Here is a 20,452-nt window from a genome sequence, read left to right as displayed (position 1 = left end):
TTTTTTTAATATAATTTGAGGGTCGCAACTGTAGATGAGATGGAATGTTCGAAAACACACAGCTGAATAAAAGAAATCCATATTGCTCTTCCTCTATCGTATGGTTTGTGTATCAGCGACCAGCCTTCTGCTTGTAAGGTTCTACAGTAGTGCCTCCTACATTGAAAGGTTGCACAAGGTCCTCTTCTTTTGAAATGAGGGTCTGTTAAATGGTGAAATTTGATGGAGCAAATGTTTCATATTAACCTGTAACCATACAGTTTGTGCAAGGCATCTTTTGAAATATTTTTTCATAAATAATTTACTTTAATACACTCATTGACCTTGGCTAAACTGCCTGTTAACGCAAATATCTAATTAGCAAATCACATGGAAGCAACTCACAACTACAGCATTTAGGCATGTAGACATGGTCAAGATGATCTGCTGAAGTTCAAACTGTGCATCAGAATGGGAAAGAAAGCTGATTTAAGTGGCTTTGAATGGACTGGTCTGAGTATTTCAGAAACGGCTGATCAACTGAGACGTTCACACTCATATCTGTAGGGTTTACAGAGAATGGTTTAAAAAAAGAGAAAATATCCAGTGAGATGCAGTTCTGTGGGACATCTAATCCAGACTAATTCGAGCTAATAAGGCAACAGTAACTCAAATAGCCACGCGTTACAACCGAGGTCTGCAGAAGAACATCTCTGAAGACACAAAATGGAGTCCTGGGGACAAAAAGATTTGGGCTTTCTAAGGGTAGAATTGTAGATTAATTCTATAAATAAAATCAATTGGTTTATAAATAAATGAATTCATGCATATAAAAATATAGACTCATAAACAGTCAAGAAAGATATTCAAAATTTTAGGAATTTATTATATACGGTGACGCATTGCTGCCACAAGCATATAATTTTTTTCTACTCAATTATGTCATAATAACAAGATGTTATGTGGTTTTAACGACATCTTTTCTCGTAATAACGAGATGTTATGTCTTAACGACATCTTTTCTCGTAATAACGACATATATTTTCTCCTAATAAGGACATGTGTTGTATAGTGGTGTATATAGGCTATGTCTGTATACACATTAGAGCCTATTTAGCTTCTTACTTATTAAATAAACAGGCAATTAGTTGATGAATCCAAAAATTCACGAAATTCTCTTTAAAGAAAGCCTTTCTATAAAACAAAATCATGTCTGACCCCACTCCATGTCTTCAGACATATTAGTCAGTCTTATATATAGTCATATTAGTCTTATATATTATATAAGTCTTACTCATGCTGCTCACTTTCCTTAATCAACATATTAAAATTAAAAAAATAATAATATAATAGGCTAATATTTTCACATATAGCCTGACTATGAAACTAAATATGCTATGTTTTCTTTAACCCTCTGTCCAACGAAAGCGCCCGCACAATTTTTCCTTTATGACAGGAAACAACTCACAATACTCCGTAATTTTTAACCATACAGATAAGTTCAAGACATAGGCCTAATTATAAACATTCTACTTTTATTTGTGTAAACTCACAATAACAACAAAGGCTGTGGATTCAGGGAACAGATTATTTTGAATGCATTCCACTTCAAACGCTGTCTACATTCAAAAAATCATTTTGTTTATTAAACGCAAAGTTTTTAATTTCAAAAGCATTTCTAAATTCAGTTCAAATTTCCAACAAACGAAATTCCAAGCCAAAATAACAAAGTGGTAAAAAAAAACCTTGTGAGTTGAAAAGGGAAAAATGCGTGGGCGCTTTCGTCGGCATGAGTAAGATATAGGCGAGCAATATGTCTGGAGACATGGAGTGGTGTCAGACATGATTTTTATTGAGTTTTGTTTTATAGAAAGGCTTTCTTTAAAGTGAATTTCGTTCACTTTAAAGTAAATTTCATGAATTTTCGGTTTCATCAACTAATTGCCTGTTCATTTAATAAATAAGAAGCAAACCAGGAACACTGGGAATGAATTGACAAGCGTAACGAACCCACTGGCCATGTTTCCGCTGCCTTTGAGTAGCCTAAGGCTAAAACTATAGCGTCTTTCTGTTTTTAATACATTTCTTGAATATATGTCTTAATTACAGTAGGCCTATTATAGATAGTTATGATATTTGTGGCTGCAACGGGGTCCGTTATTTACTAGGTTAAAGTTACGCCACTGAGGTTAATCATGAGCGGTCCATGCATGGCACCTTACCCATGGCTATCTGTTATGAACTGTAGGCTACATCAATAAATTACAACAATTTCATGCTATGGGTACTGCCATTGATACAGGCAGTGGAAGAGCCTATTTTACGCTGAGCTTGCTTCTACTTTTCAAACAAGTGGGACAAAGGCACATAGGCTATATGAATTCTCTAATGTGGATACATATACATGGATTTCTCGGCGACGTCATCACTGCTTGCGCACGCACCCGAGAGGCAGAAAGAAGAAACCTCTCGTGTTATAGGTTACTAGCGGCGTGTCTGTAAGTCAAAATGCCAAGGAGTTGCTGCGTGGTTAATTGTACCAACAGAGCCAGTGCTGGGTGCCTGATGTTTAACATACCTAGGGGGAAGCATGCGTTTGCCAAAAAAATATTTTTGTTATTACATGTATCACAGCAACACTGCAAAATTAAAGACAAACAAACAGATCCAACTAAAATCACGTTTTATTGAGTCAGCAGTTATATACAAACAATAAGGAAAGCTTCAATACTTAAGGTTGTTGCAGTAGCGGACCAGCTCAGCGATCTGTCTTTCTGCCTCCAGGATGCGCACGCACCCTGTAATGTTTGTAAACAGGAAACCCGTGTATACACACATCACTATACAACACGTCCTTATTAGGAGAAAATATTGTTTTAACAAGAAAACTGTCGTTTTTACGACATAAGATCTCGTTATTACGAGAAAAGATGTCGTTAAAACGACATAACTTCTCGTTATTACGACATGTGCAAAAAATAGTGGAAAAAATAATATGTATGTGGCAGCAATGCATCACCGTAGGCTAATTATAGGAATCCTCTTGTGGATTGGAAGACATAAACCCTACAAGAACTATTTGCAACATTATAATACAGCACAAATAAAAATTCAAAACTGAATTGCTCATTTAACTGTTTGTACAAATACAAGAACACTTCTGCTTTTAAACTCTGTGGTATTTTAGCGCGGGATTCATGAAGGCTGGGTTATTGCACAGAAAAGGAAGTTAATGCTTTCATAAGAATATATAACTGTCAGCTCTGTTTGACCCAGAACAGTTTCTCAGAAAGCTCTCATCATGTACTTTTTGGTGGCGTTCATCTCTCTACTGCTGAGCTCTGTTCCTGCTCAGAGTCGCACTATTCAGGTGAGAAGACAACAATATGTCAACAATATCTGAAATGTAAAATTGTCATCCCAATGGGAGCAACTTTTCATTTTTAACCACTGGTTTCTAATATTCATTTGTTTCAAATTCTTAAAGGATTTAATTGAAAAGATCCCTGGGAAGACTGGTAAGATGCAAAAGAAAAAAAAAACGAACCTGTAATTTTGTTGTGTTTTATTAATAATTTACTGATTCATATCTCAGGTGACATCACTGAGAAAGATTATATATCAGTGTCAACTATAATTGAAACCAACAAACATGCAGGTATGAGTTTAAAGGCTATATCATTTAATGCACATATTTTGTGTAGCAGTTCATGGAAAATTCCTCAGCTCCCTTCATCCTATAAAACCAGTATCAACATACTGAATTATTGTGCATTATACTACTACGCAGGACTGGGACTGGATAAGCCTTTGATCAAGTTTGGAGACATCGCTGTAGCAAGCGGGCTACAGAATGCAGATCCATGTACCGCTCGTGGGTGCAAATGGGATAGAAGCAAAGATGGAAAAGTCTATGTGCCCTACGTGATCGAAAACCAGTACTGTAAGTGGCAATGTTCACTAAATTTGATATAATCTCATCAGTGTAACATATTCTGTTCAACAGTCTATCCCTTCCACAGCTCCACAGGAAATAGCAGTGATTCAAAAAGGTATACAGTCCTTTGCGCAAGTTTCCTGCATTCGATTCGTACCTCATAACGGGCAGAGGAACTATCTTCGCATAAAATCTGATTCTGGGTAAATCTCTGTATTCAGGGCTCCTAGTAAATATGTTTTCCCTTCACATAAATATACAATTTAATGTATTATGTGGTCCACAGATGCTATTCATATTTGGGGCGCCGAAGTGAAGCGCAGGTTGTTTCTCTCGAGCGTAATGGGTGTGTCTATCATGAGACTGTTCAGCACGAACTCCTTCACGCTCTCGGGTTCCACCATGAACAGAACCGCAGTGACCGTGACAAACACATCCGAATCCTTTTTCAGAACATCGATCCTGGTAGGATTCTTCTGTTTAGAATTATTTTGAGAAACTGGTTATGTTTGAAATTAGTCTGCGTTCTGTTGGCAAACTTTACAGAGCAGAGTTTTACAGAGTTTTAAAAATAGAATTCAGTAGGTCTACACAGATTTCTGATGATTCAAATGTAAATAGTAAAGCTTTTTATTTATATGAGTGTTTATGAAGTGTTTTAACACAACAGAAACCATGTAAATATGTATTTAAAATATATAAATATGAATATTATAGTATAAATAACAGTACAGCCTATATAGAATTAAGAGTTTAAAGGGTAACTTCAGTGATTTAGCATTAGACATTGTATCAGTAGAAACCCGGTAGTATATTGAAATAATGGTACTTTTCCCCCTCATATCCCCCTGAGACGAGAGTATTATGCATTTTATTTCTGGAAAAAAATCCTCCGATGACGCAAATATCGTAATTTTGCATCATCTGAGGATTTTTTGGCCAGAGGCTAAAGACTACAGCCACTAGATGGAACTGTTCCGCATGTTATAAATCCGTCCACAGGGGAGAGATCTCACGCACAGAATGTAAGACACAGACGGCCGCACGGACAATCATAACGGATCGATGCAGAGCAAAGTGAGTGTTTCAACTTTTCAATGAATTCCTGTGATAGTTTAGCTTCCATATGCGATCTGAAAACGTGCCAGACTGGCGCTTAAAGGGTTAGTTCACCCAAAAATGAAAATTCTGTCATTAATTACTCACCCTCATGTCGTTCGACACCCGTAAGACCTCCATATTCGGAACACAAATGAAGATATTTTTGTTGAAAGCTGATGGCTGAGAAAGGCTTCAGATAGGCCTCCATTGGCATTCAGTACATTTACACTCCCAAGACCCAGAAAAGGCACTTAAAACGTTGTTACAAAGTCCATCTCACCACAGTGACTCTACAATAATTTTACGATGCGACGACAATAGTTTTTGTGCGCAAAAAAAAATCTAAATAACGCCTTTATCCAACTTGTTCTTGTCTTCCGTGTGTACCTCCACGACGCATGCGTGAGAATATGATGTAGCGCCGGGGTTCGGGAATCCATGAAATGCACACTTTAGTCCCATTTTGAGAACTACGCCGAGACCTAAAGCACGATCAATGTAGAATCCAACAGCTTAGATACGCGCGTCTTCCTCTGCTTGTAAACAAATCGCTTCTGGGTCATGTGTCCGAACGCCGGATCTGCGTCATATTCTCACGCATGCGTCGTGGAGGCACACACGGAAGACAAGAACAAGTTGGATAAAGGTGTTATTTAGATTTTTTTTTGCGCACAAAAACTATTGTCGTCGCATCGTAAAATTATTGTAGAGTCACTGTGGTGAGATGGACTTTGTAACGACGTTTTAAGTGCCTTTTCTGGGTCTTGTGAGTGTAAATGTACTGAATGCCAATGGAGGCCTATCTGAAGCCTTTCTCAGCCATCAGCTTTCAACAAAAATATCTTCATTTGTGTTCCGAATATGAACGGAGGTCTTACGGGTGTCGAACGACATGAGGGTGAACTAACCCTTTAACGTTACCTCAGCTCTGCTCAGCTCTTCGTGAGGAATGAAATCTGACACTGCTGCGTCTGTGATGTGACTTTCGTTCGGCTCACTCATACTTTAGTGAAAAGACACGTTCAGTTTTTAATTGTAGTGTTTTTTCTCTAACTGAACAAAATTATTGTATTACTATGAAGATCAAAACGACGGTGTACGGAGTGGCCTCGTAGGGCAGCGAAGCATTTTCTGTCTTTTCTCAGTCTAGAAGGCACCAAATTAAAAAAATAATTTCACATTTCTACTACATAAATGACCCAGTTTAAATACAAAGCTTAATGCTAAATCACTGAAGTAACCCTTAAGAAGACTGCAAGAGATAAAGATAATAAAAGATGATCAAATAGAAAAAAGAATAAGAGAAAAAAAAAGCATAAAACAGGGCATATTAAATTTAGTCACAATTATTGCATAGTCTAGATTAAACTTCACAGTGTTTTAACCAGGTTGACATTAACAGTCGTTAATACTTTCCTGTGCACTGTAACAGCACAACAGCGCAATTTCAGAAAAGCAGAAACCAACAATCTGGCTACCCCCTATGACTACAACTCTGTGATGCAATATGAAAGGTAAGCGTTCTTGTGAGTTCAGTGAAATTATTATTATTATTATTATTATTATTATTATTATTTGGATATGCTAAAAACATAGTAAACAGTTTTTACTGTGGTTTCTTGATATGTGTGGTTTTAGGAACGCTTTTTCCATGAATAATATGCCAACCATGATCCCCATTCCTGATAGCAACGTTGTGATTGGTGAAGCTAAACAAATGAGCCAAAATGACATCCTACGCCTTAACAGACTCTACTGCAGTAAGTACAGCCTTTCATTTCAGTCATTTGAATAAAAAAGCTGTGATTAAAATGTGTGATTCTGTGCTGAAAACTCCACCTTAGACTACAAAGCTAAGCATGGCTGGTCTTTATAGTGGGGTTTATAATTATGACTTAACCCAGCAGGCACCAGACGTCAATATGACGTCAGATTGAAGTTGGAGCCCAACGTCGGACAGACGTTGCATTTTGGTTGAAAATGAAAATCGGGTTGACGTCAAAACACAACATCAGATTGACGTTGGGCTCTGACGTCAACCCAATTTTCATTTTCAACCAAATTGCAACGTCCGTCCAACGTTGGATGTTGACGTCAATGTGACGTTGGGTTCTGACGTCAACCCAATTTTCATTTTCAACCAAAATGCAACGTCCGTCCAACGCTGGATGTTGACGTCAATCTGACGGATTCTGACGTCAATCTGACGTAGGGTTCTGACGTCAATTTGACGTAGGGTTCTGACGTCAACCCGATTTTCATTTTCAACCAAAATGCAACATCCGTCCAACGTTGGACGTTGACGTCAATCTGACGTTGGGTTCTGATGTCAATCTGACGTTGGGTTCTGATGTCAATCTGACGTTGGGTTCTGACGTCAACCGATTTTCATTTTCAACCAAAATGCAACGTGCGTCCTACGTTGGACGTTGACGTCAATCTGACGTTGGGTTCTGATGTCAATCTGACGTTGGGTTCTGATGTCAATCTGATGTTGGGTTCTGACGTCAACCGATTTTCATTTTCAACCAAAATGCAAAGTCCGTCCAACGTTGGAGGTTGACGTCAATCTGACATTGGGTTCTAAACACAACACCAGATTGACATCAACCTCCAACGTTGGACAGACATTACATTCATATTGAAACTGGCCATTATCTCATTTCTCATCAGCCAGTGGATATAAAAAGAAAAGGATTTAAGTGTCCAAATAATTAATTATACGTAACACATTATGAACCGGTTGTCATTGTTTTTGTCAGGTTCGTCAAATCTAATGCAGATGTCACACTGGTTCTACTCTGGTGCTAGAAGGAAGGTCATGCATGGGCTTACCCATGCCAGGTTTTTATCTTCTGGCAACACAAGGGATAACATGCAATTCCAAAATCTAAAACCTACAAATCTCTAAACATTTACTTAGGTCTGTTGTGAATATGTACACAAAAAAAGAAGAAACAACAAACAACTGACTGAGCAATGATTAGATGGAACCAAAAGCAATGGTTTAGGATATTTCACACTATGAATTCAGTGATATCACCAGTCTGTAATCGTTGTCATTGCTGCTGCTTCTTGTTCTTCTTCTTCGCTTGTTTTAATCAAGAGATGCTGTACTCATTCAGGAGATGTGTAATAGCGCTCCCTAACGTATAACATGGAAAGTGGAAAATATCGTAGCGATAACAAAAGACAGAAAAAAAATCACTCACGACTCTTGACGGAATAACTTTTAATAAGGGTTAATCTATATTTATATGCAGTGATATATAATTTAATGCAGACTATGCAGTAACATTTTACATTTGATTACTATTTGTGTTCATGAAAATCTAGTTTAGACCTATATTAACCTACATAATTTGTATGTTTGTTCTGCTGTGCTGTTGCTCGTAATTTGATTATTTGTTCTTATTTTATTACTGATTGTCTTTAACAATATTTACAATATATATTAGTTAGGCTAGTAGTTTTTGGAGTCATAAACTTATTTATTAAGGTTATATGGATCAAAAACAACAAAAACAATACTGGGCTTATTTTATTTTATTTTATTTATTACTTTTTTGTGGTGGGGCCAGTGAAAATTTTGGCAGGGCAAGTAGAAAAAAATCCTTATATAAAAAATGAGTCCTTATAAAAAAATTTCAACAAAAAACGTCTCGGTTACGTATGGTAACCCTCGTTCCCTGAAGGAGGGAACGGAGACGTACGTCGGTAATAACCGACGAATTGGGATCACTTCAGAGAGCCCCTATCAGCTTCGAGAACTTAAGAACAGGCCAATGAACAATTGGCGTGCGAGATTTGCATCTCGCGCTCCGCCCCGCGCCGCGGGTATAAACGGGAAGCGAGAGCACCGCACTGACGTTTTTCACTGAGGAGCCGAACCAGTGACTCGGCCAAGCAGTGATGGAAGGAACTGTGGCGACGGGACGTACGTCTCCGTTCCCTCCTTCAGGGAACGAGGGTTACCATACGTAACCGAGACGTTCCCTTTCAGTCGGTCACTACGACGTACGTCGGTAATAACCGACGAATTGGGATCCCTATGGAAAACGCCACAGTTACTACCACTTCCAGCGCCCAGCGAGAGCCCCTCAGACCCCGTTCTGAAGCGGGCGGGAAGATTCACGCTAGAAGAGTCATACTGCTGTTCCGCAAGACCCATTCAGCAGACTTGATTGGATAACGCTGGGAAAGCGTGCCCGAAGGACGCTGCGGGAGCCACATCATGCCCGGAGGGAGTTACCATGTGGAGAACACGTATGGGCTGGCCGTGGGCAGCACAACATACGGAGTCCCAGGAGAGGCCCCGGCCTAATGCAGGCGGGGGACGACACCGTACTGAGACGGCAGAGAACTCTGCCAAGGGAAAGACACGAGCTCGCCGTAGGGAGCTGTACCGTGGAAATACACGTATGGGACCGCCGTAGGGGTCACAACATACGGAACCCAGCCTGACACAAGTTCCACCAATGCATACGAGTGCCAGACCTGGCGTCGGACGCTCCGCAACATCCGACTGCCGAGGGGTGCGGAGGACTCAACAGGGTTCGCCTATCCTGGGGAACTCGACTGGAGAAAATAAGCGCACGTATCCGTTCCAGGGGAAGGGAATGGCGCAGCAAGCCGACACTAGAACGGGCACTTCAGTGAAGCTGACTATGGGAAGCGAGCACACGAGAAGCCACCGGCTCTACACGCAGGCTATAAAACCTAGCGAACGTGTTGGGTGTCGCCCAGCCCGCAGCTCTACAAATGTCTGTCAGCGAGGCGCCACGAGCCAGCGCCCAGGAAGAAGCTACACCCCAGGTGGAGTGAGCTCTAACCCCGAGCGGGCAGGGCACGTCTTGGGATTCATACGCCAAGACGATGGCATCCACTATCCAGTGGGCCATCCTCTGCTTGGAGACAGCCTTTCCCTTCTGCTGTCCTCCGTAACAGACGAAGAGCTGCTCTGAGGTCCTGAAGCTTTGCGTTCTGTCCACGTAAGTCCGGAGAGCACGGACGGGACAGAGCAAAGCTAGGGCTGGGTCTGCCTCCTCCGAAGGCAGCGCTTGCAGGCTCACCACTTGGTCCCGGAAGGGAGTAGTGGGAACCTTGGGCACATATCCAGGCCAGGGTCTCAGGGTCACCTGAGAATCACCCGGCCCGAATTCCAGGCACGATTCGTCGACCGAAAATGCCTGCAGGTCCCCTACCCTCTTAACTGAGGCCAATGCAATCAGGAGTATTGTCTTTAGAGACAAGATCTTAAGCTCTACTGACTGTAAAGGCTCGAAGGGCGCCCTCTGCAGTGCGGTCAGCACCAGAGACAAGTCCCAAGAGGGTATAGAAGAAGGGCGAGGAGGATTTAGTCTCCTCGCTCCCCTTAGGAACCTGACGATCAGATCATGCTTGCCTAAGGACTCACCATCAATGAGGTCATGGCTTGCGGCGATGGCGGCAACATATACCTTGAGGGTGGAGGGAGACAGCCTTCGCTCCAACCCGTCTTGAAGAAAAGATAGCACAGATCCGATCGAACACTTCCGGGGGTCTTCTCGGCGAGAAGAGCACCAGTCGACGAACAGGTTCCACTTCAACGCATAAAGCCGTCTCGTAGAGGGGGCTCTGGCGGAAGCGATGGTGTCGACTACCGCTTGCGGTAGGTCACCTAGAACCTCCGCGTCCCGTCCAGGGACCAGACATGGAGTTTCCAGAGGTCTGGACGCGGGTGCCATAGGGTGCCCCGTCTCTGAGACAGAAGGTCCTACCTCAGAGGAATGGGCCAAGGAGGTGCTGTCGCGAGGAGCACTAGTTCCGGGAACCACGTCCTGTTGGGCCAGTACAGAGCTACCAAGAGGAGATGCTCCTCGTCCTCCCTGACCTTGCACAGTGTCTGTGCAAGAAGGCTCACTGGGGGAAACGCATATTTGCGCAGAGCCCGGGGCCAGCTGTGTGCCAGTGCATCCGTGCCGAGGGTCCCCTCGGACAGGGAATAAAACAACTGGCAGTGGGTCGTGTCGTGGGCGGCAAACAGATCGATCTGTGCGGCCCCAAAGCGACTCCAAATCAGCTGGACCACCTGGGGGTGGAGTCGCCACTCTCCGGGAAGCACTGGCAACCGTGACAGCTCGTCGGCCGCACGATTGAGCAGGCCCGGAATGTGGATAGCACGAAGGGACCTCAGATGCTTCTGACTCCACATGAGGAGATGGCGGGCGAGTTGGGACAAACGGCGGGAGCGTAGACCACCTTGTTTGTTGATGTACGCAACGGCCGTCGTGCTGTCCGTCCGGACCAGAACGTGCTTGTCTTTGAGCGACCCTTTGAGGCGGCTGAGAGCAAGACGAACTGCCAGCAACTCTAGGCAATTGATATGCCATTGCAGTTGGGGCCCCGTCCACAGACCCGATACTGCAAGCCCGTTGTACGTGGCCCCCCAACCCGTGGGTGAGGCATCCGTGGAGACAACATGATGCCTGGACACTTGTTCTAGAGGCACTCCTGCCCGTAGAAATGAAGGGTCCGACCACGGGGTGAGGGTTTGGCGGCATCTCGGTGTCACTTGGACACGGAGGGACCCGCTGTGCCACGCCCATCTCGGGACTCGGTCGTGTAGCCAGTGCTGAAGCGGTCTCATATGGAGCAGCCCTAGCGGCGTTACTGCGGCTGCTGCTGCCATATGCCCCAGGAGCCTCTGAAAATGTTTCAGTGGAACCGCTGTACTGCGTTTGAGCGTACTCAAGCAGCTCAGCACCGACTGGACGCACTCCTCTTTGAGGCGCGCAGTCATGGCGACCGAGTCGATCTCCATCCCGAGAAAAGAGATCCTCTGTACGGGACAGAGTTTGCTCTTCTCCCAGTTGACCCGAAGACCCAACTGGCTGAGGTGCCGGAGCACCATGTCCCTGTGTTCGCACAACTGCTCCCGTGACTGGGCAAGAATCAGCCAGTCGTCGAGATAGTTGAGGATGCGAACACCACGCTCTCTCATGGGAGCAATGGCCGCCTCCGCGACTTTCGTGAAGACACGGGGCGACAGGGACAGCCCGAAGGGCAGGACTTTGTACTGGTATGCCCGTCCGTCGAAAGCAAAGCGTAGAAACGGTCTGTGTCGAGGGAGAATCGAGACATGAAAGTACACGTCCTTCAGGTCGATCGCTGCAAACCAATCCTGGGGACGGATGCATCTGAAGATGCGTTTCTGGGTTAACATTCGGAACGGCATCCTGTGGAGGGAGCGGTTCAGGTAACGCAGATCCAGGATCGGTCGTAACCCGCCACCTTTCTTGGGTACAATGAAGTACGGGCTGTAGAACCCAGACTTCATATCGGCTGGAGGGACCGGCTTTATCGCGTCCTTCGCCAGTAGGACAGCGATCTCCGCCCGAAGCACGGGGGCATCCACCCACGCAATAGACGTGAAGTGAACGCCCCCGAACTTGGGCGGACGCCGGGCGAACTGAATCGCAAACCGAGTCTGATGGTACAGACGACCCAGCGAGACGGGCTGGGGAGCGCTAGCCAGGCCCCCAGAGACCGAACAAGCGGGGTCATCGGTACCACAGACGTACCCGCAGCAGGGCAGCGAGGCGGAATGCAGGGACCCCAGGACGACATGGGAGTGGTCCGTGTAGGGGTCTGGGTCTGACACACGACCTGCATCCGCTGAGGGGGTGCGCGAGTGTGGGAAGGCCGCTTGAGTGCGTTCCCACAGCCGGCACCCCCTGCTGGCGATTTGGAGAGGCACCAGAGGCTGACAAGGCATGGGAGCGTTGTACACCGCCCAGCGCGCTCTCCAAATGAAGGAGGGGCTGAGCGTGGCAAGGCTTTGTGGCGTTGCACACGGTCTGCCTCACCTCCTTCCTCAGCGGGGAACAAGAGCGGCGAGGCATAGCGTCGCGCACTGTCGTCCACACACCGCTGAGAAGAGGGGAATGAGAGTGGCGAGGCTTGTAGCGTCACACACTGCCATTCTCGCCCTCTTGTGGGGAGGGGAATGAGGGCGGCGAGGCTTGTAGCGTCACACGCTGCCATTCCTGAACTCCTGAGACCCAGAGATATTGGAACTGTTCTTGTCTTTTTTTTTTTTTTTTTTTTTTTAGATATATATTTGGGTACCACTGGCTGTTTTTAACCCCAGTGGCGGAACAGAATTACTAATGGTTTTTACCCGGCCCTCCTCCGGGGGAAGAACAGTCCCGAACCAAATCCGGGTCAATGGTGTTTCTGGACATCGTCTAGCCAAGGGCCAGCGCTGTGCGCAGCTCAACCTCGGCTGAGAACTACCCTCATGCCCTAAGCAGGGCGGAGGTGGCCTGCCAGTGGCACTGCCACCCCACCGATGAGGGTAGTGAGAGAGAGGAAAACTTTATACAGATTATGGCCCTATTGGTGTTCCATATTTTGCCACCAATAGTTCCATAATGCAAAAGCCTTCCAACGCACATCCGGGAAAGGCAAGAGGCAGGCAAGGCGAATTATGCGTTGCACTATACCTCAGCCACCCGGGAAAGCATGGCTGTCGAGCATGAATCGGATTCAGCACGAGCGCCCACTATTATAGTGGGAATCTCAGCATCATCTTCATTTTCAACACATAACAGCCCTCTCTCCGATGCAGCGATTGACATCTGTCCTCTGCTAGAGCCCCAAACGAAACGCTAGGTCCTTTTTTTTTTTTTTTTTTTTTTTTAATTATTTATTTATTTATTTTTTAGGACCAGCAATCCCATCTGTAAGCTACCGGCAGACATGTGAGACAGTGGCGTGGCCGTGAGACGGCACACGGCGCGCTGAACACTCAAGCCCTTATGAAAAAGGCAAGATGAACAGCGCGCCGACGTGGCCATGCTCTCATTAGAGAGCATAGACCACCCACAAACACTGTCTCAACATGCGTAGCCGCCGAGTGACGCGCGCTGAGCTGCCGTGGCAACCCGCGCTGTCACTCGGCAGCTAGACGGCACACGGCGCGCTGAACACTCAAACCCTCACGCGGAAGGCGAGATGACCAGCGCGTCGACGTGGTCCCGTTCCCCTGAGAGAACACGGATCACCCACGAACACAGTCTCAACATGTTTATGCGAGAGGGATCGTGGCCGTCAGGACAGGAAACAACCGCATCCAGAAACGCACGAGTGGAATGACGTCTTGAAAAAGACGCAGTGTCACACCCGTGTTGCTCTTTTTGTGAGGAACGCTCTTTTAAGAGAGTGCTGAAGCACCCAGGGAAACCGCGGCAACACACAGGGGATAGTGCAGCCTGTGTTTGCACTCAAAGAATGGAACGCCCACCGATACCAACAGATTGCTGTGATAACAGCAGTTTGTTCCTTCTAGCAGCTTGAGTTCGCGGTCCCGCTGGAAAGCGCCGTCACACCAGCACACGATCCTCTTCTCTGTTCTGATGAATTCTCTGTTCTGATGAATTCTCTTTCGCTGAAAAGACAGGAAAGCAGTCTCTGCAACTTCAAACGCCGGTTCGGCTCCGAAGTGAATGACGTCAGTGCGGTGCTCTCGCTTCCCGTTTATACCCGCGGCGCGGGGCGGAGCGCGAGATGCAAATCTCGCACGCCAATTGTTCATTGGCCTGTTCTTAAGTTCTCGAAGCTGATAGGGGCTCTCTGAAGTGATCCCAATTCGTCGGTTATTACCGACGTACGTCGTAGTGACCGACTGAAAGGGAACTACCGATGCGTGAGCTCCATGTAGAACGGAAAAGGTGACCATATTAAACACACAAAATTATTATTTTTTCTTTCTTAAAAACAACAAAATCCGGAGAAAAAACTCAAGCAAAGCCTCCTTGGTTGTGTTGTAAATAGTTGTGTGATGAATAAATGTTGTTTTATATTTATTTACCAAATGTGCACTCTTGTCATTTCAGCTCACTGTAGAAATGCACCAATACAAACATCCGCCTACTGAGTGCCGCGTCTGACAACACCACGTTTCCGTAACACACCCGCTCCTCGACACTAGTAGCTTCGGGAGGTCTACTCCACTACAAATGTGTTAAAACCAACAAAAGATCAGCGTCTAATGATGTTAGAGTTTCCTGTTTCATGTTAGAGTTTCACAACCTAAAACGAATAAAATATCAACGTCTAATGATGTTAGAATCTGACGTCAATGTGATGTTGGCTTGAGACGTTGGCTCAACGTTAGATTTTGGTTAGTTAATACCACAACCTAAAACCAACAAAGGATCAACGTCTAATGATGTTAGAATCTGACGTCAATATGATGTTGGCTTGAGACGTTGGCTCAACGTTAGATTTTGGTTAGTTAATACCACAACCTAAAACCAACAAAGGATCAACGTCTAATGATGTTAGAATCTGACATCAATATGATGTTGGCTTGAGACGTTGGTTCAACGTTAGATTTAGGTTAGTTAATACCACAACCTAAAACCAACAAAGGATCAACGTCTAATGATGTTAGAATCTGACGTCAATATGATGTTGGCTTGAGACGTTGGCTCAACGTTAGATCTTCGTTAGTTACCACAACCTAAAACCAACAAAGGATCAACGTCTAATGATGTTAGAATCTGACTTCAATATGATGTTGGCTTGAGACGTTGGTTCAACGTCAGATTTTGGTTAGTTAATACCACAACCTAAAACCAACAAAGGATCAACGTCTAATGATGTTAGAATCTGACATCAATATGATGTTGGCTTGAGACGTTGGTTCAACGTTAGATTTAGGTTAGTTAATACCACAACCTAAAACCAACAAAGGATCAACGTCTAATGATGTTAGAATCTGACGTCAATATGATGTTGGCTTGAGACGTTGGCTCAACGTTTGATCTTCGTTAGTTACCACAACCTAAAACCAACAAAGGATCAACGTCTAATGATGTTAGAATCTGACTTCAATATGATGTTGGCTTGAGACGTTGGTTCAACGTTAGATTTTGGTTAGTTAATACCACAACCTAAAACCAACAAAGGATCAACGTCTAATGATGTTAGAATCTGACGTCAATATGATGTTGGCTTGAGACGTTGGTTCAACGTTAGATTTAGGTTAGTTAATACCACAACCTAAAACCAACAAAGGATCAACGTCTAATGATGTTAGAATCTGACGTCAATATGATGTTGGCTTGAGATGTTGGCTCAACGTTGGATTTTGGTTACTTAACAACACAACCTAAAAACAACTAAATATCAACATCAGCTGATGTTGGTATTGGACGTCAAATTAACGTTGGCATTAGACGTTGAGCTGACGTTGAATTTTGGTCACCTGACGTCACAACCAAAATGTAACCAAATATCAACGTCTTATGACGTTGTGTGCCTGCTGGGAAATTATGACTTGTTCTTATCACAACAAAACCGTGTCTTTCATTTCATATTCATTGCTTCTTTTTTTTCTCAGGTTAAGAAAAGTGCTGCTGGGCTGTATGAAGAACGTGTTTGATGAAATAGTTCATCCCCTTTTTTCCTAGCATTTTTTTTAAGCTTTCCTTTTTGCACATCACAGTATCAAATGATTTTACTTATTCCATGTACATCCTAAAATCAGATAAGATAATAATAATAAAAGATAATGTGTTCCTGTATCCATGCTTGTGACAAATCAACAAAAAAAGCAAACAATGTAAAATTAAAATGTTCTTTAAAACAAGATGTTGCTAAAAAAAATGTGTTGCTAAACAACAACCCTATGACTGATGGTTTCTGTGACTGTTTTAATTAACCAATTTTTTTTATAACAGCTTATCTTTTTCTTTTACTTGGCAATCCCTTTGTGTAGTAAAGCTGGTGAATGCAATCAACTGTATCGTTGTCTTGATATTAATATAAAAAAAATGATTTCTGATTCTGAATGATGATGTGATAGAAGACTGAAACAAAGGCTGCTGAAAAATCAGCTTTGCATCACAGGAATAAATTACATTTGAAAACATATTAGAAAACAAACCAGTTATTTTTTTACAATTGTAATTATATTTCACAATATGTTTTATAATACTAGCTTTTTTTTCCATTACAGATTTGAGCAAAACTTTTGCGATATTTGCTAATAGCCTAGTTGATAAAAAAATATAGCGAAATTATGGCGTTTCCATTAACTGATGTTATGTGTCTAAAAACATTTTTTTCATCTCATGATAAGTCATTCCAAAAACTATGCCACATATGTTGTTAGGTTTATGTATATCCCAGCCACCGCACGCCATTTTTAATGGAAGGAGACGTGTGTGTTATCCAAGCATTGATGGCAAGGAAAGCACCTTATACTTGAGCGGCACATATGGGGTGTTTCTGGGTGTTTCTCTATCTTATCTGCTTCAAGGTCTTTATAAATTGTGGAATTTTATATTCTATTGTTTTTTATGAGTTTAATAAAGGACTCTGTCGTCTTCTGTCCAAACACACCACCATCTGTAAAGAATGATCCACTTTTACATACACCAGGTTATTGTGACGCATTGCTGCAGCCTGCCACATACAGAGATGAATTTAAATTGAATTTGCATGGTGGCAACTCAAACCACTTTTTACCACTTCGTTATTTTGGCTTGGAATTTAGTTTGTTGGAAATATTAACTGAATTTAGAAATGCTTTTGAAATAAAAAATCATCGACAAAATATATTTTTGAAATGAACAGCGTTTGGAGTGGAGTGCAAAATAATCTGGGCTGCATTTCCCGATAACGTTGTCTCTTAGCGCGCTACGAAGACTCTAAAGGTATAACTTAGGAGGTTGCTTAAAGCTACACTGTGTGATATTTTCCCCCATCTAGCGGTGAAAAGGTATATGACCATCCAGTGAATATTAGTTTCTCTTCCTCTCAATTCCGATTTCGTTTTAACTCCTACGGTGGCTGATTTAGTCCAAGATTAACATGGCTTCCAGTTCGACCTCGTCCACATTCGACACGGTGCCATCGAGTGTTAAAACGCGAAAGGCGAAGCTTGAATTTACGGGTATGTCCCTCTTTGGCTAATGTATTTTCAAGATGGAGGGGCAACATGGCGACCTGCATTCGAACCCCTCACCCGTATGTATTTTCAATGGCATATTATAAACTTACGACAATACTTTATTACTTGAAAGAAGTTGACTATGAAATGGTAAGTTCGCCATGTTTATCTTGCGCATTTTGATTGGTATTAGGCTAACGTTACCCTAGATGTGTGAATGTTACGTTTTGCTTATTGGATGTTTATAGAATAATTTGTGAATGTGATGCATGTGTACATCAAAGTTAAAATTAAGTGCATTTCCAACTCTGAACTCAGTCCCCAAGTAAATTCGGTTATTAAATAAACACATAGCAAAACGAGTTGTGCGGTGTCCCCACCACTTTTCAAAGCAAGGTTACGCCACTGAATCTGCCCCAGAATCCTCAAGCTCTGATGTTACAGCAAACTGACCAGCTGGTTCAACAACAAGCTAGTCAACAGTTTCCTCAGAAGGTTCAACAGCTAGCTAGTCAACAGTTTCCTCAGAAGGTTCAACAACAAGCTAGTCAACAGTTTCCTCAGAAGGTTCAACAACAAGCTAGTCAACAGTTTCCTCAGAAGGTTCAATAGCTAGCTAGTCAACAGTTTCCTCAGAAGGTTCAACAACAAGCTAGTAAACAGTTTCCTCAGAAAGTTCAACAACAAGCTAGTCAACAATTTCCTCAGCAGGTTCAACAACATGCTAGTCAACAGTTTCCTCAGCAGGTTCAACAACAAGCTAGTCAACAGTTTCCTCAGCAGGTTCAACAACATGCTAGTCAGTTTCCTCAGCAGATTCAACAACATGCTAGTCAACAGTTTCCTCAGCAGGTTCAGAATCAGAATCAGAAAGAGCTTTATTGCCAAGTGTGCTTGCACACACAAGAAATGTTTCTTGTATTTTAACTGTTCAAGAGGGAAATAGCCTGTGGGAAGAAATTGTTCCTGTGCCTAGATGTTCTAGTGGCCAGTGACTGGAGTCGCCGTCCTGATGGTAACAGTTCAAACAGAAGGTGTCCAGGGTGAGTGGATTCTTTGATGATTTTCCCTGCTCTCTTCCTCACTCTGGAAGAGTACAGGTCCTGGAGGGTTGGCAGGGGGGCACCAATAATCCTTTCTGCAGTCTGGATTGTACGTTGTAGTCTCCTGATGTCAGATTTGGTAGCTTAACCAAACCAGACGGTGATGGAAGTGCATAAGACAGACTCAATGACAGCCGAGTAGAACTGAATCAGCAGCTCCTGTGGGAGGTTGAACTTCCTCAGCTGACGAAGGAAGTACAGTCTCTGCTGGGCCTTTTTCACAATGGAGTCAATGTGATTGTCCCACTTCAGGTCCTGAGAGATGGTAGTGCCCAGGAACCTGAATGACTCCACTGCTTCCACAGTGCTGTTCATGATGATGAGTGGGGGAGAGCTGGGCTGTTCCTCCTAAAGTCTACTATCATCTCCACCGTTTTGAGCGTGTTGAGCTCAAGGTTGTTATAACTGCACCAGACAGCTAGCTGTCCAGACCTCCAGTCTGTAGGCAGACTCATCACCGTTTTGGATGAGGCCGATGACAGTGGTGTCGTCTGCAAATTTCAGGAGCTTCACAGAGGGGTCTTCAACAACATGCTAGTCAACAGTTTCCTCATCAGTTTCAGCCTAAGCAGCCAGTGGCGCAGGCAGAGCCCCTTGACAAATGTGCTGTAGCTGATTATGAGCAGATCCAATGTGGCCCACCTGGTATCAGTGGTGTTGAGTCTGAAGCTATCAACTGCTGCTTTAATGGACAGCAGTGTTTCTATGGGAAGGCAGGTAAGTCAATGTAAAGGTGTTCATGTTAAACCACTCCTCAGTAATAACCTGCTCTTGTACCTTGTTCCAGTGACTTTCCAGTGTATAAGAGATGGTCAGTTTGTGGTAGTGGTGGCTAGAGATGTTACACTACCTCGCTTGAGCCTGGATTCAGTCCGTCTCCTGGGTGGAAACGACCCACCTTGCAGTCCTGTGGGATCCACACCTTCCTTTGCTATATACCAGTTCCCTGTCACTGCATGTGGCACAAGCATGATGGTGAGTAGCTGCTTGTGGTTCTGTTCTGCATGGCTTAGAATGGACTGGATGCCAACAGTTACTATTTGCAGGAGGACAGTGGATATGTGGTGTATGAAAACTGAATTACCTCCTCGTTTGAAGTGGGTGTCGGACCACTTGGTTCCATCACAAGGGACAGCCATTTTGAGTAGGTATTTTATTTTATTTTTTTGAAAAAATATTAATCCTTGACAAAGGCTACAAGCTCACTATTTATTGTCTAGGCTTCTCTTCCAGTGTAGGTACTTCTGTGGAAGCTCTGGTTGTGGAGGTCAACACTGTTCCTGCACCTCCACCAGTAGCAGCTTCTGGACCCCTCAGGGTGGAGCTTAGACTGGCAAATGGTCAATGTGTCACCAAAGGCTGTGCAGAAGGTAAGTGTCTGTCCTAGTA

At 43.8% G+C, this 20,452-nt stretch overlaps 1 protein-coding gene across 1 annotated transcript; it reads left to right on the top strand.

Moving 5' to 3' along the window:
• Positions 1-3,254: 3,254 nt before the first annotated feature.
• On the top strand, positions 3,255-17,404 carry LOC307129409 (hatching enzyme 1.2-like). Its single transcript, XM_079821805.1, has 9 exons — positions 3,255-3,349; positions 3,467-3,497; positions 3,575-3,637; positions 3,770-3,922; positions 4,002-4,119; positions 4,203-4,381; positions 6,450-6,531; positions 6,656-6,777; positions 16,407-17,404. The coding sequence occupies exons 1-9, from the start codon at positions 3,281-3,283 to the stop codon at positions 16,409-16,411; spliced, it is 822 nt and encodes a 273-aa protein (XP_079677931.1). The 5' UTR covers positions 3,255-3,280; the 3' UTR covers positions 16,412-17,404.
• The last annotated feature ends 3,048 nt before the right edge of the window (positions 17,405-20,452 follow it).

Source organism: Gobio gobio (genome assembly GCF_949357685.1).
Source record: "Gobio gobio genome assembly, chromosome: 7".
Classification (NCBI taxonomy): Eukaryota; Metazoa; Chordata; class Actinopteri; order Cypriniformes; family Gobionidae; genus Gobio; species Gobio gobio.
The sequence above is the reverse complement of the archived record's forward strand: the minus strand, read 5'-3'. Positions and strand labels throughout refer to the sequence as shown.